Source organism: Petromyzon marinus, chromosome 28, assembly GCF_048934315.1.
Source record: "Petromyzon marinus isolate PM22_M1 ecotype Great Lakes invasive population chromosome 28, UKy_Petmar_22M1.pri1.0, whole genome shotgun sequence".
In the NCBI taxonomy this organism is placed as follows: domain Eukaryota; kingdom Metazoa; phylum Chordata; class Hyperoartia; order Petromyzontiformes; family Petromyzontidae; genus Petromyzon; species Petromyzon marinus.
The window spans coordinates 4,872,252-4,894,171 of record NC_133694.1 but is presented as its reverse complement, the minus strand read 5'-3'; the positions used below and the strand labels follow the sequence as shown (position 1 = coordinate 4,894,171).

Below are 21,920 nucleotides of genomic sequence, written 5' to 3'. Positions count from 1 at the left end.
ACAAACACAGACACAATTTCAACCGAGAGGATGGTTTCAAATTAAGCAACCAGATTTGAAAGATGTTCTAAATCGAACTAAACATTAAACTAATTTCAATGGTACAGTATTTTTTTAAAGTAGTGGTACCCCAAACTTTCGCAGCTCTTATAAATTCCCCCTTTTCACACCATCAATAGGTAAACTCCCCCCTCCCCCCCCCCCGCGCCAAACTGCGAGTCCACCGGCATGTACACCACCTCTTTCCTAAAATCCGCCAATCAAATGCTAATTTTTATGCTAATTTCTTTGTCAGAACACCTTGTTTGCTCGCACACAGGTCCGATGTCTGAGCGTGGTTGTGTTTCGCTAAATTCTCCTGTTTGATGAGTACTAGGTGCCTCGGTGAATGTATATGCTCTAACTTTAACATAGCTATTTCTGTGACCAGTTACAAGCTAATCACTCAGCTATTTCAATGCTAAATTCGATGCTAATTCCTTTGTCAAGGGGTACCTCTGCGGATGTGTATACTTTAACTTAGCTATTTCAATGAGCCATTTCAATGCTAAATTATATGCTAATTCCTTTGTCAAGGCACTTGGCCTTTTTCTTCTCACACAGCTTAAAGGTCGTGATCTAAGCGTGGCTTCTTCCACTCCAGCGCTGTCCTCCAGACAGTCTCGTCCCTTCACCTGATGAAGGCCGCTTGTGTTGTGGCCGAAACGTCGTGATTTTTTGTTATTTTATTTTCACCTACGTGACTTTACCCAATAGAACCAAAGAGTATAGGTTCGTATTATCGATCGGAATAATACATTTGTTCTCGCTTTAACATTTACTGATTATGCATGAGTGTTTTATGTCAGGTCTCCAAATTCAAATCTCACCGCAGGATACAGTTCTTATAATTAAGATTATTACGCATGAATTCAGGAAAGAAACACTCAAACACTTCTGTGTTAAGCAATTTTAATTTCTAAACAAAACCTTAACACTCTAATATGCGAACTCTTATGCTTGGAATTTTCAACACAGTACTCCTGGAGATGTTCCCCTGATTGATCCATGCATTTAACCTTCAATGATCACGTTTGTTAACTGGGTAACAGAACAATCGATTATTCCTCCGAGTACGCGAGCATACACGGCGATAGGAACAAAAAGTCCTTCAAAATTCATGCAACGATATTCATACGAAGGCAATAAAGAAACATGTCCCAAAAGCAAGAGTAGTTATCAATGAATTCATTGGCAAGATTATGCAATTAACGAAAACGGATGAGTAACATACTTCTAAACAATCGTACTCCTGTAACTTGACGGGCAGCAATGCTTTTCACGATCAGCTGATATTTAACGCACCACCGTGGAATGGCAACCCTTCTTGAAACACAAAGATAACTTTTTGGAACAATCTTATTTGTCCCGATATGCGTGTCGTGCGTTTTCTTTGCCACTTGTTCAATTCTTTGCGTAAAGCAGACACCGAGGTTGGGCATCCCTTGTATCAAAAATGTGTTTGTTCCCTGCGGAGCGGTGGCGGTGTGAGGGTGTGAGTGTATCATACGGACAGCTTGGCACTCCCTCTTTCACACGGGCGGCCACAGTTTCTGTCCACAGCTGGCTGGAAGAGTCGGCACGACGCTCGCCGTCGGCGCGCGATGATCCGTCGTCAGATAGCGCCCGCAGCTCGTCCACTCGCCGCAGTTCCTCACTCTTGTCTTGGTTCCCAGCCGGTGCCGGTCGGCGCGCGCGTGGGTCGTACCCACGGCGCGCTCGCTGGCGCCGACACTCTCGCTCACGGGCAGCTGGTCAGGCTCTTTCCCCTGCTGGATGAGCCGAGTCGGCACAACGCTTGTCCGCTGGCAGTTGTCACCTTTCGCTTGGTGGCGCTGCTGCGCGCTCTCTCTTGCTCCGTCTCTCTCTGGCGGTGCCGGTTGCGCGTGCAGCTGGTTTTCTGCAATGCTGGCTTGGTCTATGCTTGGCCCTCTCCGCCCTTTATCGAGGTTGATTGCTTGACGCTGAGAATAACTTTCAGCGATGCTCTGTCGGTCCATGCCGAACTCAGCACAGAGCATCACCTCGCCCCTCTTCTCTGCGACGCACCACATGCGTTGTTGTTGATCTCGAGGCCATGCCCCAGAGCTGGCTTGCTGTCCCCTTCCGAGCTGTCCCTTGCCGAGCTGATGGTCGCCGTCTTCTGTCGCCGGTAGCTGTGATTGTGTGGTTCTGTCTCTCTTTTTTATGCCGAAATTTCTTCCTCTGGCTCGCCTTCTCACAAAGGATCTCGCTCTGTGTTGCGGGGGGGGGTGGGGGGGGGTTGTACGTGTGTCCGTGTGTGTGTGTGTATCATATTTATTGAGGTAATATGAGTTTCATCAAGGCATGGTTCCCTGTCGCCTTCCTCAAGCCATCCCGCCATCAAAAGGAAACCGATGCTCCAGATTGCCCCCGAGCGCGTCCTTCTTTCTCACCCTTTGCACTAATTAATCTGAAAGGAGGGGGGTGCCCCCTGTCCGGTCGAGTCTTCTCCCCCCTGCTCTTCCCTCCCGGTGTGATATTTTTTTGCCTCGCACACAGGGTGTGTTGAGGCTTTTGAAGTTAAACATTTATTTTACCTCATAGTTTGATACCGTACCACTTGTAATTATGATTCTGTACGTGACTCAAGGTATGCTGTAGTAGTGTTTCCATCGTGGTGTTTGATTTTTATTTTTAAGAGGAGATGCCCTCTGCCTGCATATGCAAATTCTTATCACGTGCTGCTGGAAGACAGAGGTGGCCGGGAGGCTCTCTTTCTCTCTGGGATACATTTATCTTGGTCACGTGATCGACCCACCTCGCCTCATCTCTTCTGGCTGGCCCCCCGGTTTAATACTGCATAATTATTATTTGGTTTATGTTTCCCCAGATTTGTGATTTAACATTATCATCACCACGTATTTCTTAGGGTTTATGCATTTTCGTTCCACCGCCTGTATCCTGGGTTTGTGCTGTTTGTTCTCGAGTTATTGTTACAGTATTATCTGATATTCCGAGGTTAGAGAATTCGTTTTGGCTTAGGAATAACCCTGACTGCCAGAATTCTTCTTGATGCTTCGGTCGGGTCGTGTAGAAAATTATTAAAGGTGAAAATAACATTAGTATTGAATTAATAAATGAGGAGTAATGGTCCACTGATGTAGATTGTAGCCTGGTTTTTAATTGGAGTGAGTGTGAGGATCGATAATGTCAGCTTCATCTTTGGTCGCTAAGTTTTGGAATTTTTACCGTTTGTTAGAAGAAACATGAACGTTAACCAAACGAAACGCCTGTTTGTTATTCTTCGTTGTGGGGGGGGGGGGGGCGTGTGTGTGTTTTTTTCTTTATGACTGACCCCTTTCCGTTGGTGGGAGGGGAGGGTGTCATTATCTTTGCGAGAGTGACAAGGCAGCTGCTCGAGAAGGGGGGGGGGTCCGTTTGTTTGTGCTCCCAGCGACCCCGCGAGTGATTATATGAAAAAAAAAATGTCAAAATCATTTTTAATAGAAAAAATAGAAAAAAGGCCTATATATACAACAGCCCCCCTTAAGTTCCCCCGAGGGAAGCTCCCAGCCCGCGTAAGCGAAACGTCGGACGTCGTGCCCGAATCACAACGCAAAAAAAACTCCACGCACTGGGGAGAGGCTCTTCAGCGCCGCCCACGAGTGCCTACTCGGTCGAGGAATGTCACGTCCTCACCAAGATGCGTGCGAACGCATTTGATGTTGGGGATTTTTTGGCCTCCGATCACGGCTGGGAACGTTTTGAGGAGCAGACGAAGGCGGTTTGTCGCTGTTCGCGGGCAGGCACCTCGGAGCAAAAACAACAGCGACCGGCGAGCTCGAGAAAGAGAGAGAGAGAGTGGAGAAAAATAAACTCCTTGAAACATTCATTTTTAAAAGACAACTGTTTTATTTTAAAGTGTGACATTCGACAGCCGAGCACGGGAAGGCCCCGCAATGGATGAACGACACCGCGGGGGGAGGGGGGGGAGCGGGGGGGAGTTATTGGGGGAACGTTTCGTGTTCATGTGCACGTGCGTGCGTTTGTGTATGAAACGCATCGGTTCATTCGGCATTTTGAAAGCGATGTCGCCACGCTGAAGATCCCCCCCCCCCCACTTTTTAATCGGGGTAATGATACGTGTAATGTGATGAAAGCTTGTAAATCACGTGATGTCGAGCGTTTCAACTCAAAAGTGACAACGACACGCACAAAAAAACACACATACATGCACGCGAAAATTAAACACAATCGAACATGTGTTTAGGGATCAGCGCCCCTTGAGTAGAAGGAATGTTAGATGTGAGCTGTTTTTTTTGTATCTCTCATTCCGTGTGTCTTGCCTTGAATTGGCATGTTCTTTTAAGATGCTGAAAACTAAAAGGGGGGTGGGGGGGAGTCTTAAAGAGATGCACAGAGGGAGGGAGACCAGTAAAATCATGTGGTTGTCAGATTTTGGTTTTTTTTATTCCCTCTTTTCTTGGAACTGCACGTACTCGCATATTTCAGTGTGTCTGTGCGTGTGTGAACTTACGTAGAGTGCTTGTGGTAAACGGAATTGTACTTGCGTATAAAAAAAACTATTTCAGGGAAATATTTCCTGTAGAAGGGTAACCATTATCGATGTTTGCTATCGATGTTTTGATACAATATGCGTTGCGTTAACGTTGTGCCTGTTTGCATCTTTCAAGAGCACGCATTACTGCCGCTTACATTGTGGTGAGCTCGTGTGCACACGCTTGATATATTCAATGAAAACAAGCATCTTACACACCCTAATGTGATGGCGCAGAATGTCCCTTTAACAGTGATTACAGCTTAGATATGTTTAAATTACGCTTCAAAAACAACATTAAAACTTTTAGGTGCATAAAAAAACTAGTTTTCATTCGGGTATAAATAACCGATTGACATTCATTTAACTTCCATCATCCGCAACAATTGTAGGTTGTTCCGAAATGTATGCTGTTATCGATTTGAAGACTCACATTGCATAACTGGGCGGGAACATTTGACGGCAGAAAATCCGACAAACAACATTTTTTTTCCAGTTCTCCCCCAGCTCCTCTCGGCTATAAATAGCGCCTCGCTGCTGAATCGCCTTTCACCTGCAAGTTGCTGGCAGTTTAAGTTAAATAATGAATAAACTTTTAAAAATAAAGCCGGCTGCTTAAGCTGGAACCCGCGAACGTGCAGTCATTCTTGACCCTGTTAACACGGGCAGCACGAAGAGCAAACCCCAATCCACGCAACGATCACGCTTCGTTCATCCAACCCTCCAGCGCCGAGAAGCAACAAATACCTTCCGGTTTATGGAACATATTTTTGAGTTAACTCACCGCTGGGAGCACTGAATTCAAACCGATCCCATAAAAGTGGCAGGGACTTCTGATTTTTCTTTCTTTCTTTTTTTCCTGCCGGAGCTATTTTACGCGCGAAGAGGTAGCGTTTGTAAGTTTAAACCGTTATTGTTTTCATCCTGCACCCTCAGTTGGCAATAATCATTTGAAGGGGAGGGAGGGGGGGACGGTGGCGGAGGAGGGGGGGGTCCGAATGAAATTGTTAAACACTCTCTCGGTCTTTTTTTTAACGCAAATCCGCACAAAAGGCGCTTGGCATGCGCGCGTCTAGACATCTAATTGCCATTGGCTCGGCGTTGCCAAAACAGCTTCAAGTCCGCAAGAGCGGTGGCGTTGTTAGCCGGGTCAAAACAATCAGCCTGTTCTTCTGCGTTGGTGGCTGGTTGCTTTTTGTGTGTGTGTGTTTCAACAGGGAGGCAACCGGCGAGTCGCCCGCAAGTGCCCCTCGAGGAGAAAAAAAAAAGTAGAAAGCCACGGAAGGGAAGAGTCGCGCGCAACACAGCCAGAGAAGAGAAGCGAGAGAGAGAGCGAGCGGTCGACCGTTGCGAACCGAGCAGAGAGAGAGAGAGAGAACAGACGTGGGGGTGCCGTGGGTGGGTGAGGAGGGGTGGCGATAGTGAACTCGCATGGGGCTCGTGAAGCCATCAAACGCGGCCGGCGCTGGTCAGGCCCCGCCGGCGGCGCGCTGCCTGCCCCGGCTGCTGCTGCTGCTGCTGCCGCTGTGGGCTGCCTGCGCCGTGCTCGTCACCGCCTCGCCGCCGCCGCCTCCTCCTCCTCCTCCGCCGCCCTTCTCGCGCTTCCAGGGACACCGGCGCCCGTGCTACACGTGCCTCAAGGGCTACGCGCAGCACCGCGACCGCAACGGAGAGCTCGTCGGTGAGGAACGCGCTCGTGCACGTGCGCGTGCGCGTGGACGTGCGGAGACAGAAATGACAGCGACGGGACGGGCGCGGACGCGTGCGTCTTGGTGATCTTTTTGGGAAAAAGGGAAAACGCACGATCGCGTGTGCGCGCGGAACCTTCGACGCTTTTTTTTGTTTGCGTCGTCGTTCGCTCGGGCGAAATGCTTCGGCATCCGCTCGTCTCCTCCTGCTCCTCCTCCTCCTCGTCTTTCTTCGATGCTTTCCAGGTCAAAAAAAAATTTTGGCACGCTCTATCGTCGGCCTTGGTTTGTGAGACGGCTTAACGGTGGCTCCTCGTGGGATGCAAAGGGATCGAACTGGCGTCCCTCTGGATCGCAATTCCGCAGCGGCGGTGTTTGTTGGCCAGCACGCTACGGAGTTGCGATCCAGAGTGTCGCCGGTTCGATTCGCTCTCTCGGCGCGGTATTTGAACCAATGGTGCGATAGTTTCGTAAAACCCTCCAACCCTCTCCCTCTCCGATCAGCACGCGGGTTGCCTGTGTGCGGTGGCGTAGAACGTGGGTACTCCCACCTCTTCCAGGACGTTTGGCCGGCGTGGAAGAGTAGGCCAAAATAGCTTCTATTGGAGCCTTCCTTGCGCCTGCAGTGGCGTGAGCGTGAAATTTCAGGGCTGCACTTTTACCACCTCGCATCTCCATTTGCTGGAGTTTGAGCAATCACGTGGTGTTACATGCTCGAGGGAAATATTAGTTAATGTTCCTTTGATGCCGCCGGTAAAATTGGGCTAAATTATTGTCGGCTGCTTTCTCAGACGGCCTAAAATTGCTGCATAAAAAAACAATAATAATAATGTATGAGTCATGAATGGATTTTTATTTCAATTATTAAAAACGCGGCTTGATCATTTCTCGTGATTAAACGCATTATTTGATGCTGCTGCATTGCAGTAGTGCACAAGCACAATTAATAAAAAACTTAACACATTCGTCAATAACAACGTGTACAATAGGTGACGTTTCAGGCAATGGCCCTTCTTAATAGCACGCCGTACCTCCCTGGCCTCTCTATGTAAAGTATTGCAAATTCCCTCTTCGTATTGCGATGCCCTCTTTACTAGGGGTGAGTTTTTACAAAAAAAAAACATTGAATGAATTGAATGAAAGAAGAGCAGCTATTGCCAGACACATCGCATATTACATTGGTATTTAATGGCACAGTGTCTATTGAGAATAGGTTTTTCCATTTTTTCTGGCAACAAAACAGGTGTTAAGATGTTAAAACACCAAACTGAAACATTTTACAAGGAATCATGTCTGCATTAACCACAATACTTGTGATCAGAATGCAAACAAAAACGTACTCTGATAATATATGTGGCATTGTCTTTGAAACTGATTGGTCCACACCAGAGACAGCTTTCTTTTGAGCCTAGTCTCAAACGGTGTAAGACCAGAGGACGCCAAAAGGCGTAACAGCACAAAGACTATCAGAGTAATGAGGGCTCGGGGTGACCAACTACATCATGGGACCTCCTTTGCCAGTGTCTATTTTTTAAAGAAGATTTGAGAACGCAAACATGAATTTTGATTTAAAGCTTTCGTGACTGCAGGGATTCATATTATTGGTTCTTTCGGTAAAGTCACGTAGAAGGGAAACAATAAAAATAATAAAAATAGAAAACAATACAATTTTCTTGCTGTGGTTTTCACACCTGATGATGATTGCATGTGTTGCAGTCGAAACGTCGTGATAATTTTATTATTGTTTAGTTTTTTAATTATTTTATTATTTCCCTTCTACGTGACTTTACCGAAAGAACCAAGAATATGAAAACGCAAACATGCTTGAAATATATGCACGACACTTTGCACATGCATCATCTCACCTTTCACTAATTATTTTTTTGCTCAGTTTCATCCGATGGCTCGTCACTTGATCTTCCGACACACACACACACAACCTGATGGTAATGCAGGCAACTGCACCACTTCACGAGCCTTCATTATTAAACTCACGAGCCTGGCATTGCACGTTCTTGCGCTGGTGTTGTCTTCAGCTATTGCCAGTGGCATTACAGCAGAGCACCTGCAAGTGGCTAACTAGCTTGTGGTGCAGTTTTTTTTTTAAAAAAAAAATCATCATTGTTTGAAATGTGATGTAAAAAAAGACACCGGGCAAATTATTTTTTGGAAACACTTTCTTTTTTCCATGAAGTCTACGTAATGTTTTCTGCCACCAACCACAGTTATCGGAGCTAAATTCCCAGCCAATGGTGTGGTCGACGCAGGCCAGCAATGTAAATTATGGTCAAACAACGCCCTTGACCGATTGACCGATATGGCATGAGGAAGCCGTAATTCAGCAGTGGATTAACAACAAGCTGTACGTTTATGTTATTTTTATTATGACTATTGTAATACAGTATTACATTTGCAAACGTGAAACTCTGCTCATAACACTGCGACATTCGATATGTATTTACACACTCAATGTAGCCACGGAAACTCTTTTCCAAACACATGCTTGGCTTGATGTATGTGTATGACTGTGTGGGGAGCAGTAGCGTAGCGGTTAGCGCGCTGCGCAACGAACCCGGCGACCGGAGTCCTAGTCCCGCTCACGGTCAACACCAGTGACGATTATCCGAACTGGTCCTGGGCCTTCCCTAGGTCGACTCAGCCTCAATTGAATACCTGGTGCATTGTGTAAACATCGCCACTAGGGAGACAAATGCGGGCGGTTGTGTGGTGCTGGCCACCCCACACCCTCGTGTGCCGTGCCGGCTTTCATAGGTGCTCCATAAATGCACTTGCCCAAAAAGTACGTTAAGGCTGTACAGGGGATCTTTGTCTTATGGCTTCTGTACATTTCTTGAGTGTGTGTGTGTGTGTTTTAGTGGGAGCCCAGACAGGTTAATAGCCCTGACTCATCCTCTTGTCACGTATGTTTTTTTTTTAACTAAGGATAACATTTCACTCCCCTGTGTGGCCCATGTGGCAGTTACTCCAAATGTATTCTGTCTCGACCTTCGTGTGTGAATGCACGTAAGATGCACTGTGGAGTTATGGGGGGAGGGGGGGCAGAGCCATCAATTATCAAATCATTAGCGTGTCACATTTTGAATTGATAGGTCGGAGTTTTTTTTTTTGCCATACAAGTGCCAGCATGTGAGTGTTTCGCAGTTGCAAGACACTTGTGAGTGTGGATTGTTTTATCGCATGAATCATTATGTTAGGTTTTTTTTTATCATAAGGCGTATTCACCTGAACTTATGACACGCAACCTGACGGCTATGTTGGCTTGTGCAGGATGTTACGAGCTGCAATATTTCCAGGCATCGCTATGGCAAGCTCACGTGCCCTGAGCAATTGTTTGCGAATCTAAACAAGCTCTGATAAAAAAAAAAAAACACATATATTAGCACGTATTTTCTTTTTTTGCAAATCGTCGATTCACGAGACTCTCCCCAATGGATGCTCGCACATGGCAATGCTCGTAAAATTCCTTCTCAAGATTGTTTTGCACGTGCGGAATGAAAACCGAAGTAGGATCCAAATCCACGCATCCGCTCGATATGTTATCCACCGGGACCAATTAACCCACCCACACCCAAGTGCAGCATTTGTGCCCTGTGTAAACTGTCATCTCCGAAAGGCGTTCACGACATCTGACCTGTTCGCGCATCCGCCTGCACTTCGCGATACCGCCCAGCGAGTTGGATACGGGACGCTGAGGAAGGGTTTAAACCCTCAAAGGTCCCGCGCAGAAACCCGCTTGCTTTATTGCCATCTCCTGGCCACTTTGCGGGCCAGTGAGTGTGGTTTGTTTCGACATCATCTCCCATGCCAGTCGCCTCTTAACTCTCAAGCGCCGGGTTACAGGCACGCCACCCCCGACGCTATGTTTGCCAGTCGCAGTTTTTCCCTCGTTCTTCGCGAGGGCTACGCTTCAGGGATGCTCGTGAATTGCAAATTTCGCGGGTTTTAATACTGGCCTACGTAAACCTCTCTTTTTTACGAATGGCTTTTAATAAATACGTCAATAAGCTTTCCCTCTCATCACTCTCTCTCTCTCGATGCAGTCGTGTAGATTTCCAGATGCGATTCGCGGATAGCCCAAAATCGCGAATAGCAAGTTCGTGGAATAAGGAGGGAATACTGTACACGTGAACTTAGATGAAGGCTGGTAAATGGAAATAAACACATCGTCATAACCATCTCTTGTTTACCCTGTGCCTCCCATGCAGTGTCTCTTAGGGCACCAGAACCAATAGTCCACGAGCCCAGACCAGAGAAGTTCCACTTGTCGGTGCCACCTCGGGTGTCACGACTTACGTGGGGTTCCGATCTCTTTATGTGGTCAGTGGCAGTGAATTATGCGATAACCACTAGAAATGATTGGGTCTATCAAGTAATTGCTTGTTATTAGCCACGTAAATATATCTGTATAATTGCGATTTTGCGACTTTAGGTGGTACTAAAAAGGGGCATTTGAAATAATAACTCAGGAAGGAAGTGGGTGCAGAACAAATACTATGTCTACTAACAAAGCGGCATATACAATGTACACAACAAAAGAGAATAAACAGCTTTGGAAAGCTAAACTACCCAATTACAATTGTGACCACTGCCACTACGATGTGTTTACATTAACACCATTTAGTTTCAAGGCTCTGATGGATTTTTTTTTTAAATACCTCTTTCCCACACATGTCTCTGTACATTAAAAAAAAACAAATATGAGCAGTATTTTTTCATGAAACCCATCGGCCACGCGACTTTCACGTTATCATCAGCACTGAATCAACACAAGCAAAACTCCGGTCTCATTTCGACACCCCGGGTATCCCCCCCAATCAGCAGAGTCAGTCTTGCCCGAACCAACAACTGGGCCTATACTTTGCTAAGCTATTCGCTGAGCAATGTCTAAGCAGTGGAGCTCGCTAAGAAAGTGTATGACACAACTGGTCTTTGTCTAAACAACACGAACAGCTGGTTGGGATTAAAGCACACCTGGCATGACGAAGCAGCAGTCGCTGCTGGGAGCATGCAGCGTAGACGCATTTGTCCGAGTTCATTGTCGTGAGTTTGAAGGCATTCTTGAAGGCACCCGGAGCTTGTATCGTGTAAACACCCCCCCCCCCCCAGCAAATGTTATTCATTTGCCTGAAGTGGTCGGGCATATATCATCATCATCATCTGAGCTAGCTTCTTGCGATCACAACCATACGTTCGTACGTATGTATTTATGCGTGTGCGTGTGCACCATTCCGGCTTTCATAGGTGCTCGCTAACAGCACTTGCCCCTACAGTCTGTTAAGGCTATATGGGGGATCTTTGTCTTTGTCATTTTATGGGGAGCAGTAGTGTTGCTGTTAGCGCACTGCGCTAGGAACCCGGTGACCCAAGTTCGATTCCCGCTCACGGCCAAGACCAGCGATGATTTTCTGAACCGGTCCCGGATCTGCCCTAGGTCGACTGAGCTTAAAACGTGTACCTCGTGCGGTGTGTAAACATCTCCAAAGGCGGCCGGGTGCGGTGCTGGCCACCCGCCCTCCTCGTGTGCCGTGCCGGCCTTCATAAGTGCTCGCTAACAGCACTTGCCCCCAACAGTCAGTTAAGGATATATGGGATAAAGCCTACGTATGAAACTACACGGGATATCTTTGTCTTTCTGTCATGTAAACTGGAACAATAATTGGTCAAAAACCAGCCAGGTAGCTCAGCAGTAGAGTGAGCAGCTTGCAATTAGAAGGTTGCGAGTTCAAATTCTAGTTTGAGTATAACTCAGCCCATGATCTCTCCGAGGTCGATAAAACAAGTACAACTTTGTTGCGGAAATCAACAGTGATTGTTGTCCTATGTGGATTCTCGCCCCCCGCCATAGGAATGTGGAATTGGCGCATGGCTCTGAAGAGGAGATGAGCACTGCCTCAATGCTCGCTTTGAGGAGGAAATCACTTTGACTTGACCTGTTGAAACAATAAGATAACAGGTAAATAACTAAAAATGGACAGTGTCTATGTCCTTGCAGTAAAACAGATACAGTCTGTCAACCAATGACACTTGCAGGCAATAGCATTTGTCGAAGCGGACAAACTCTGGATCTGGTTTCGACCTTATGGGCCTCATCAGCACAGCCAAAGGCTTGTGTAACCATTGCCGTCATGTTCCCACGGGATACAGCATATGCCATCAATTTAAGCTGATGAGCTGGTCAGAGGGAAAGCTTACATTGTACACAAAAAACCTCATCGTGCATTTTGGACAATGGTTCTCCATGAGCGAAAAAATAAAGCAGCAGTAGACAATGACAGTGATGGTAAGGGATTGTAGCCCCCGTATGGCCTGAACGAACTTTTGGGGCAAGTGCTGTTAGTGAGCACCGATAAAGGCCGGCACGGAATTTTATTAATTAAATTATTTGAGGCTGAGTCGACCTAGGGAAGGCGCAGAACCGGTTCAGATAATCGTCACTGGTGTTGGCCGTGAGAGGGAATCGAACTCGGATCACAGCGTTTCTCGTCGAGCGCGCTAACCGCTACTCTACCGTTCCCCCTATCCTGGCAGCAAGACAAATATTTTATTTGTATTTGATACTCTACTGTGTACATATTCTCTTTGGCTAGCGCAGAAGAGTAGAGGGTGCTCTATAGAGCTCCCTCCTAGTGGGGAGGCTTTTATTGCCGGTAGTGGTGTGGGAAAGTAATTGCAGGGTCGCACCTTGACCTATGTATAGATTCATTATATATTGTATCACCTTAACATTGAACTCATTTTGACGCAAAGCCCTTGCAAGTCTACTTGTTTCTCTCGAACTTCAACAAAACAGTGTCAACAAAAAGGGTCGCCGCGAAGCTCCGCGTATTTTTATATTTTTTACCGACGAGTATTGAAGATAACCATCATGGGACGCGCGAGACACTCCCAGGTGTTGGTCCAATTACAAGCCACCCAGAGACTTTGATCGTGGCGCAAATGTCACGACACGAGAGACGATGACTCCCCCCGCCCCCCCCCCCCCCCGTAACCGCAGCAGTTGGCGATGATCATCGGTCTCGAGGCGTTTTTTTTTGTGTGCGAGCACGCTGGTCTTTTCTTGGCGAAATTACAGGGGGTGGTGGGACTCGGGGAAAGCCTCTGGAGCTATCTGATCTCAGAGTGTCTAAATGATCACATCACCCCCGCCCCCCGTGCAAGCAGTTAGTTGCCTGCGGTGAACATTTTTGTTAATGGCTGTGGCTTAAAAAAAAAAATCACCGCACCCAACCTGGCCGCATTGCCTCTGCTCCATGAAGCCCCGTGGCTGCGTGCGCGAGACGTCTACAGCCGTCACGTCTCACATCACGATGGGCATTCGCCGTGCATTTACAAAGCCGGTGAAACCGTCTGAAGCGCCAAAAAAAAAAGCGAATAGAAAAGTTAATAAATGCGTTGCAAAACAACCGCTCTTACAGAAAATGTCGAGTTTTTCTTACAGGGCATAGCATGAGTATTTTTTAATTACAAATGTATAACGTTCCCGGGTTTTTTTTATTGGGGCGGGGGGAGGAGTAATAATGCCTTTATGTTTTTTTTTTACTTCGTGCGAAACCCTTGCACGTTTGGAATGTCTTTTGTTGGCTCTGCCAAAGCATATTCATGGCTCCAATTAAGCATTGTGGGAAATGGGGGTGGGGGAGGGAGGCGGAGCCGGAACACTTACCCGTGAAGAACACTTAGGCTCGGGCCTATTGTGTGCATCAGGGCTCAATGTATTGACACTCGACCAAATCTCTGTTGATTTTTGCAGCGGCAGAGAGGGACAAAGCTGCCAGTGGCAGCAGTTGCCCGGCCGTGCATACCGTTTTTTTTTGTTTGCTTCGTCATGTGTGTACGTATGTTGAATTTCTTTCGCACCGTACGTAGACAACCGTGCTGATCGAAGGTGCTGGGGAAGGACAACAAACTGCAGACGAAAATCAGTTCTAAAGAAATTAGTTTTCAAGCTAGATTTTAAATTGCATAGCTCTAGTGGTTTCCTAATATCCGTGGGAAGAGCGTTCCAGACGGCCGCGAAGGCGCATCTTTGTTCGATGGCCAGGCAAAAGCCGCCGTTGGTGCGAGGATGGCCGGAGTGCGCGTGATGATGTTTTATGCTCCTGGACGAGATCAGCGAGGTAGCATGGTTCATTTGTACGAATGAATAACAGAGGTTTTTTTTGCAAAGATGTCCGACGCTGAAAACATATAATGGAAACCTCAAAAGCACGTACACATGCACACCAAATAAACTAAAACCAACGCTGTCTTCTTATATTTTAAGGAAAATAATAATAGAAGACGGAACATATTGCCCATTTGACTTTTATATATACAGTATGTTACTTTGCAGACTCTTGAGAGTTTGTGCATTTTTCTCCGCAGTCTCACGGGAATTGTACATTTCTTGCTGGATGTAAGTTATGTTTAGGATTCCTGTTTTACCTTTGTTCATTGAAAAAAAAACGTCTTTTACTAGGAAAAAATGTTCTTGTTTTCACTTTAAATTCATAATGTGGAAATAAGATTTTTAAAAATCCCAACATGACTGCGATGTTCACTATTTCCTCAGGAAAGCGTCAAAACGCTCCTTTATTACAATTCTTGGCCCGTTTCAATGAATGAGTGTTTACCGTTTGAGAGCAAAGCCTGCAGAATGTTTACACGTGTATTATTTTTCTCACATTGTTGATACCCTTGTTTAGCCGAGGGAAAGCCTCATTGAGTCTCACGATTATTTTTCAGGAGGTTCTCTGCCAAATTACGAAGGGGGGTTAACACAACTATCTGTGCAGATAGTTTCAAGAATCCGTGGTTGTACTGTACTCACATCTCCTAGGCCATCTTGCAGATAGAAAATAACATACTGTGTATATATAGATATTTTGTATATGTCAGTCGTGGTGAACATCGCAAACGGCATTAACGTCAACAACGACACTAGAGAGCACCACAAACACTATCAAGGATAGAGAACACGCCACCGGTAACAACACCACAGAGGACACAACGCGGAACAGGATTCAGGGTACGGAGGTGACCACAGCATTAACCAAATGGGACGATAGTAAAACAAAACACTTGAGCTCTTGCCATCAGATAATCCAGCAGCACCTGGTCCTCTACCCAAGTACTTACATGACCAGGCTCAACCTGTTTGGCTTCTGGCATCTGACGAGATTGTCCACACTCAGGGCGCTTTAACTATATTCAAGGTGGATATGAAAATAATTATAGACGGGTGTGTTCGTACATATTTCGCAAGGATGCGGCTCCGTTATCAAGAGCTGCGAAGTGCATTATATTTACCGTTCAACCGTTGTGCAACCGTGGTGAAGTATGGCCAAACATTCCCCATGGCAGCATGACATGGGGACACCTTTGTCTAACAGTGGATTAACGAAGGTGCTGTCCATCATTATTATTGTTGTGTGGGTTTTCTCCTGGGCTTAGTGTTGCCTCTCTCACCATACAAAAAAAGCAACCCAATAAGGAACTGAACTATAAACTATATGTTTGTATTTGACCAGGTTTGGCCCACTGAGCTATGTAGCTCTTTTTTCAGAAGCGACCTGGCCACAATTGACAGCTGAACGAAGTGGCTCATCATCATGTGGAAATGTATAGCAGCCAAATATTCCAAATGCATGTCGATTCTAAATGTGGGGGGGGGGGGGGGGAAACAGGAGGACCCGGAGAAAAATCACGCGACCACGGTGAGACAAACTCCAAATATGCAGCAGGCGTCAGCTTCGGGATCGAATCCACGATCTCCAGACGAGGTAGTTAACATCTCGCCACCACAACTGAAAAAAAAACATCCCTAGCAGGAATGAATTGAAAACATTTGCTCTATTTTTGATTTAAAGCTTTCGTGACTGCAGGGATTCATATTCTTGGTTCTTTCGGTGAAGTCACGTAGAAGGGGAACAATAAAATAATAAAAATATAAAACCATAAAATTCTCACGACGTTTCGACTGCAGCACAAGCAACCATCATCAGGAAAATGTTCTTGCTGTGGTTTTCACACCTGATGGTGGTTGCTTGTGTTGCAGTGGAAACGTCGTGAGAATTTTATTGTTTTATATTTTTTTATTATTTTATTGTTTCCCTTCTACGTGACTTTACCGAAAGAACCAAGAATATGAATCCCTGCAGTCATGAACGCTTTAAATCTAAATTTAAGTGCTACATGGTCAAATAACCCCCATGACCGAAGTGGCACTGGGGGAGGCTTTTCATCAAGCAGTGGATAGACCAAGGGCTTGTACAGGTTAAAAGTACACGTAATTTTGGCTCTTCTTCTTTCGTATAGCCGATGGAGAGCGATCATCAGAGATTCAATTGTAAGTCACTCAGCCATTCTATCGCTTTGTCTGAGAGTTGGTGACTTGTAGATGCACCTGCTTCAAATTTATGCTTCGAGCGGCGCGAAGCTATCTGATCCATGGTTTACATTTTCTCAGTTCCTGCTTTGCGTGTCAGCTGTCTTTGCCTGGAATTGAACCTGGCGTATGTTGAGGTCGTGGGTCCGTCTGCCTTGCTGGTCTCTGGCTCCCCCCGCCCGCACGCACCCCCACTCCCACATTAAAGCTAATTATGTTGACTGTCACCGTCCAATAGGAGTGCATTGCCATGTAATGACCTGATTATATGTTTTCTTAAATACCATTACTGAGCAGGGCAGCCAGAAAAGTTCGTGATTGCAAACGTATGGGGCCTTCCGAGTTTGGTCTCCATTAGCGGGTGATCTGTGCCTTGTTTCAGCCGGGTGACTGTGTCATCGTAACACTAGGCATGTTGACCCATACGGATGCACTCTTCCGTCTGAACCCACTCAGAGTGCACTATTACAAAAGCATGTTTTATTATCCCATAGGCGCGGACGAAATAAAAACCTCCCGTATTGTGTCAACAACAATAACGCTGAATTTGCACAACAGCGAAATACAGTCTGCCATACTGCAGACGTCATTGTAAACGTTCATTCAACGAAACTTGCTGATAGCGGTTGTGGAGTCAATTTCAAGTCAAGAGTGATTTCCTGCTCCATTGAGCATTGAGGTGGTGCTTCTCTTCTGTGTACTGACCCTGAGCCAGTGGTGGATATTCCACGTTCCTAAGACGGGGGTGATTGTATCCAAAGGACTTCCCCAAAAAGTGGAACTTATTTTTGTTTGTACCAATCGTATTTATCACTATCAACCCGCTGCTGACGGCTGAGTCAACGGCCAAAAGCAGGATTTGAACTCACAAAGTTTGGACATTGCGAGCCATTACTCTGGACCGCTGGACCAATTGCACTGAATTAATGATAACCACACGTGTGTGGACAGTAAAGTTACGTACTCTATTGCTGCCCGCGTGTATCATTAAAAGCAGGCTTCGCAATGGGCTTAAAGAGCATTCGTTTGCCTTGCTTGTCACAGCCAATCGCTCCTCACAGCTCTGCCATCTTCATTTGAATTGGCATCAAATGCAGACTGTCAGCAGATGTGGACAAGCCCAAGGAGCCCATTCAAACATGACAGAGGTTTAGTTTACACTTACTATGTAGACAATTATTTATTTAGAGCTTTCAAACAAATACAAAAATAAAGATTCTATTTGGCAGGTTTTTGGCAATCCACTGCGGATGAAGGCCACCCCTTGCCTTTTTTGCTCATGGGAGTTGTTTGACCATACTTCATCATGCTTGGTAGATACAAGACCGATTCAGATATCACTGATGTTAGCCGTGGCCGGTAATCGAAATCCGGCCGCCACGTTCACAGTTGCAGCGTGCGAACTACTGTACCAACGTGCCAGCAGTCTTTCTCTGTAACTAGAATCGTACTGATGTGAGCATCGCGTCACGTGACAAAGTGTCCAGCCGGAACCCTCGCGGGGCAGTGCGTCCCTCCATGCGTTGTTAGAGAATGGCCCGTAGAAGGAGGAGTCACAGAACTACTTCTGGAATACCCCGCAATTGTACCCACAACCTAGTGGGCACTGCACTTTCACATGTACCCTGGTACAGAGAAGGGATATAATTTATGTGAACCAAGAGGAGGACCAACTTCGTTGTGATAGTTTTATTTTTGTGTCGTGCGGTTATTTGTGACTGGTTCGAATTTGTGACACAGTGGTGATTTTGACTTAAAACTTTCGTGACTGCAGGAATTCATATTCTTGGTTCTTTCGGTAAAGTCACGTAGATAGAAAACATTTTTTTAAATAAAAATAATAAAATAAAATATTTAAAATTCTAATTATAAAAATCATAAAAAATATACAAAATTGAAAATACAAAAGCAGAAAACCACCGCCTGCTGAAGACCGTTTGTGTTGCAATCGAAACGTCGTGGTTTTTTAAATTTTTTATTTCAATTTATTGTATTTTATATTTGTATTTTATTATTATTTTATTGTGTTTTTTTGCTTTTATTATTTTCAACGTATTATTATTTTTATTTTTTGATTAAAATTTTTTACTGTTTAATTTTAATAAAAAAAAAATAGTTTCCTATCTACGTGACTTTACCGAATGAACCAAGAACACAGTGGTGATTGTCGCTGCGCCATGAGCCCAGGAACCTGAGTTCGATTGCCGGCGGCGACGAACATCGGCGTTGAAGCTTTCGTGGCTGCAGGAATCCATACTCTTTGGTTCTTTCGGTAAAGTCACGTAGTTGTCCTGCTGTATCGGTTCCGCCTGATGACGATCGACACGTCGTGATTTACTTGATTTTATTTCGACCTACGTGACTTTACCGAAAGAACCAACGAGTATCGGCGTTGAGTAAAATCTGACCAGCATGGGGAAGTATGGTCAAACAACTACCGTGGGGATTAACATTTCATTGCTTTGCTTAAACTTGCGTGTCAGGGTGGCACGGTGGCAACGCTCAATGCCTCACAATACGAAGATCATGGGTTCAAATCTGACTCACGTACCTCTCTGTGTGGAGTTTGTACATTCTCCCCCTGTTCTGCATGGGGAATCTCTGGGTTTTCTTAGGTTTCCCGCCATAGCTAAATACCGTATATATACTACAATTGTTGTTGACAAAACAGGCCAATGCTGAAAAATGACCTGAAATTTGCATGTATGTTGGACTTCTTTCACACCGTAGTGCGCAGCCAACTGTGCTAATAAATTGGGTTCGCGTGAAGAGGCAACACCGCCGCCTCCTGCGAAAACTTGGCAGGACCCTCTTTGAAAAGAGCATTTAGACTCAGCGCGGCTTTCCTGAGTAAACAAGCATCATAATAATCCCAAGATTTCAATCATATACTGGCTCGGTGCTCTGATTCCTGCGGCACTCCTGCCACCTCGTCTTTTCACAATAAAAATCCACATCCAATATAACCTCCGTGCTTATTATTCTTACTGCTCCTTGCCAAGGTATTGCACTCGTGCAATTCTCTTACGTGTAAAATACCTCCCGGCGGGAATCAGTTCCAGTTTATTTATTTATTTTGGTATAGCCCTGTTTGGCCATTCGGCTCTTGAATCGGGTGCAACCACAACAAACAAAAAAACAAAAACACGAACAAGAATGGGAGCAACAGCTGCTCAATAAAGTCAGCGAATCAACGGAGTAAAATGTGGATTACATAGAAGAAGAAGACATCTGCGAGACAAGGCCAGTCACATACGGTTGGAGTCATTAAAATAACGTTTTTCGAGACAATTTACGTTCGATGCGATTTACAAAATAAATGTCAGCGGACGTAATTAGGATCTGGCTTTTTATTAGCTCGACCCACGCGGTACAGCATTGCCTGAGCAAACGGGCATGCGTTTTTTCATGACCAGTAGTATCAAATAAACAGATTTATTCAACAGATGTGTGTTTTATTACAGCAGCTTAGTGCGTTTTAAAGCACCGTAAACACTCGCACCGTTCCGACATTCTATACATTTTCATGGCCTGTGCGTTTCACTGCGGTTGGTTGAAGCGCTGGAATTTCAAACAAGCAATTTAGATTAAACCAAAAATAACATTTCAGCAACTCGCCTAAACAATGAACATGGTTTGAAATAAAGGCCACCGACCATGGACCAGAGCAATTATTTTCTTTCCTACTTTTACTGATATCAAGAAGATATTTTTCACAAAGATGAACAGGGATAAACAAAGATGGGATGCGGATAAGTGCGTGTGAGAGTGTGCGTGTGTTGGGAGCGGTAGTGGAGTGGTTAGCGCGCTGCACTACAAACCCGCCAACCTGAGTTCGATCCCGCTCACGGCCAACACCAGCGATAGTTATCTGAACCGGTCCTGGGCCTCTCCTAGGTCGACTCAGCCTAAAATGAGCACCTGATGCGGTGTGTAAACATCACCACTGGGGAGATAAAGGCGGCCGGGCGTGATGTTGGGCAGCCACCCCATCATGTGCCGTGCCAATCTCTATAGGTGCTCGCTAACAACACTTGCCCCCAACAGTCTGTTCAGGCTATACGGGGAGTCTTTGCCTTTTGTGCTCAGCGAATATGGTCGCAGCTCCATGCACCGTAATCTTAGAGGAGGTTTTGTTTGACGTGACGATCGGCGCCTGCTAATGACCTCTGCAGATGTCACTGGCTTTTCAGCCGACTATGTAGCCGCACGGTAAAACATAAATCGCACCCAGGACGGTTATTTGGGACGCAGTTCTACAAAGTGTGTTGGGTGTTTTTTTGCGTGTAAAAATACGATCTAGCTCAGGGTTTTCCGATTGTCAATTCCTCGTTGACCAACCACAGTGAGCGTGTCCGTGTCTACCGATGTAGATGCGGAAAAAAATGCAAAAATGTATGCCGCTACACCGACGGTTTTTAGGCAGCTTGTGGTATTTCAGAATTAGGCGAGCGCCGAACATAAACCAAACCACATTTCAGATTGGCGGCTTTGAATCAAAATAACAAAAAAAATTGCGACGGACTGTGGCATTGCATAAGCGTGCAGGAATCGAGATGGAATGTGGGGAGGGACTTTGTCCAAAGGTTGATGATGATAATGATGAGAACCCATTGAGACTAAAAGTCTCCTATACAAGGGTGCTCACCCCACGACCCATTAAATCTCCACCTCATAACCGCCACCTTTACTCTTCCCTCTTCATATTCTCATCACATGGCTCTCGCTCATTCTCCATTAATTCAATCCATTCATCATAATTTATCAACATAATTTATCAGCATAATAAAAATAATAATAATAACAGAATAAAATCCTCAGTCACGAAAGCTTTAAATCGAAATTTAGCCGCCTCTACGGGGAGGGATTCCACATAACCTTGAGATCCTTCAACAACATCCGTGATAAGAAGGCTCAGCTAATCGAGTCTCTCACCTTTTCTAAAGAGATGCCGCGACTCTAAGGTAATACCAACCGCATTTACACTAACCTCTGCTGCTGTAACTTCTTCTAATGCAAAACGAATTCAATCAAGGACTAGCTTAGCTCTTATCTCAGAAAAAATCAGACACGCACACCGAACTAGATCAGTTAGACAAGACACTCTACAAATCACACATCATTGACGGCAACAATGTCCACATCGGATTGGGAACATGTAGACAATATGACGGCCTCTTCAGCTGCCACTATGTCGACCAAATGTAAGGACAACTTGATTTCCAAATTCAACCGCCTCTCCAACAAGAAATCGGACCCACACACCGAAAAGCTAGACGTTAAC

At 45.6% G+C, this 21,920-nt stretch overlaps 1 protein-coding gene across 4 annotated transcripts in view; it reads left to right on the top strand.

Annotated features, from left to right (window-relative positions):
- The first annotated feature begins 5,036 nt into the window (after positions 1-5,036).
- The window catches only part of LOC116946937 (uncharacterized), a 120,107-nt gene continuing 103,223 nt past the window's right edge, over positions 5,037-21,920 (top strand). For 2 of the 4 annotated variants that reach the window (XM_032962220.2, XM_076070283.1), the window contains exons 1-2: positions 5,040-5,457; positions 5,779-6,242. In XM_032962220.2, coding sequence (XP_032818111.2) covers positions 5,993-6,242 — 250 coding nt within the window. In that variant the 5' untranslated portion in view covers positions 5,040-5,457; positions 5,779-5,992. Of the gene's footprint in view, positions 5,458-5,541; positions 6,243-21,920 lie in introns of those variants that run through there. The other 2 variants (XM_076070285.1, XM_076070284.1) reach the window with 2 other exon arrangements.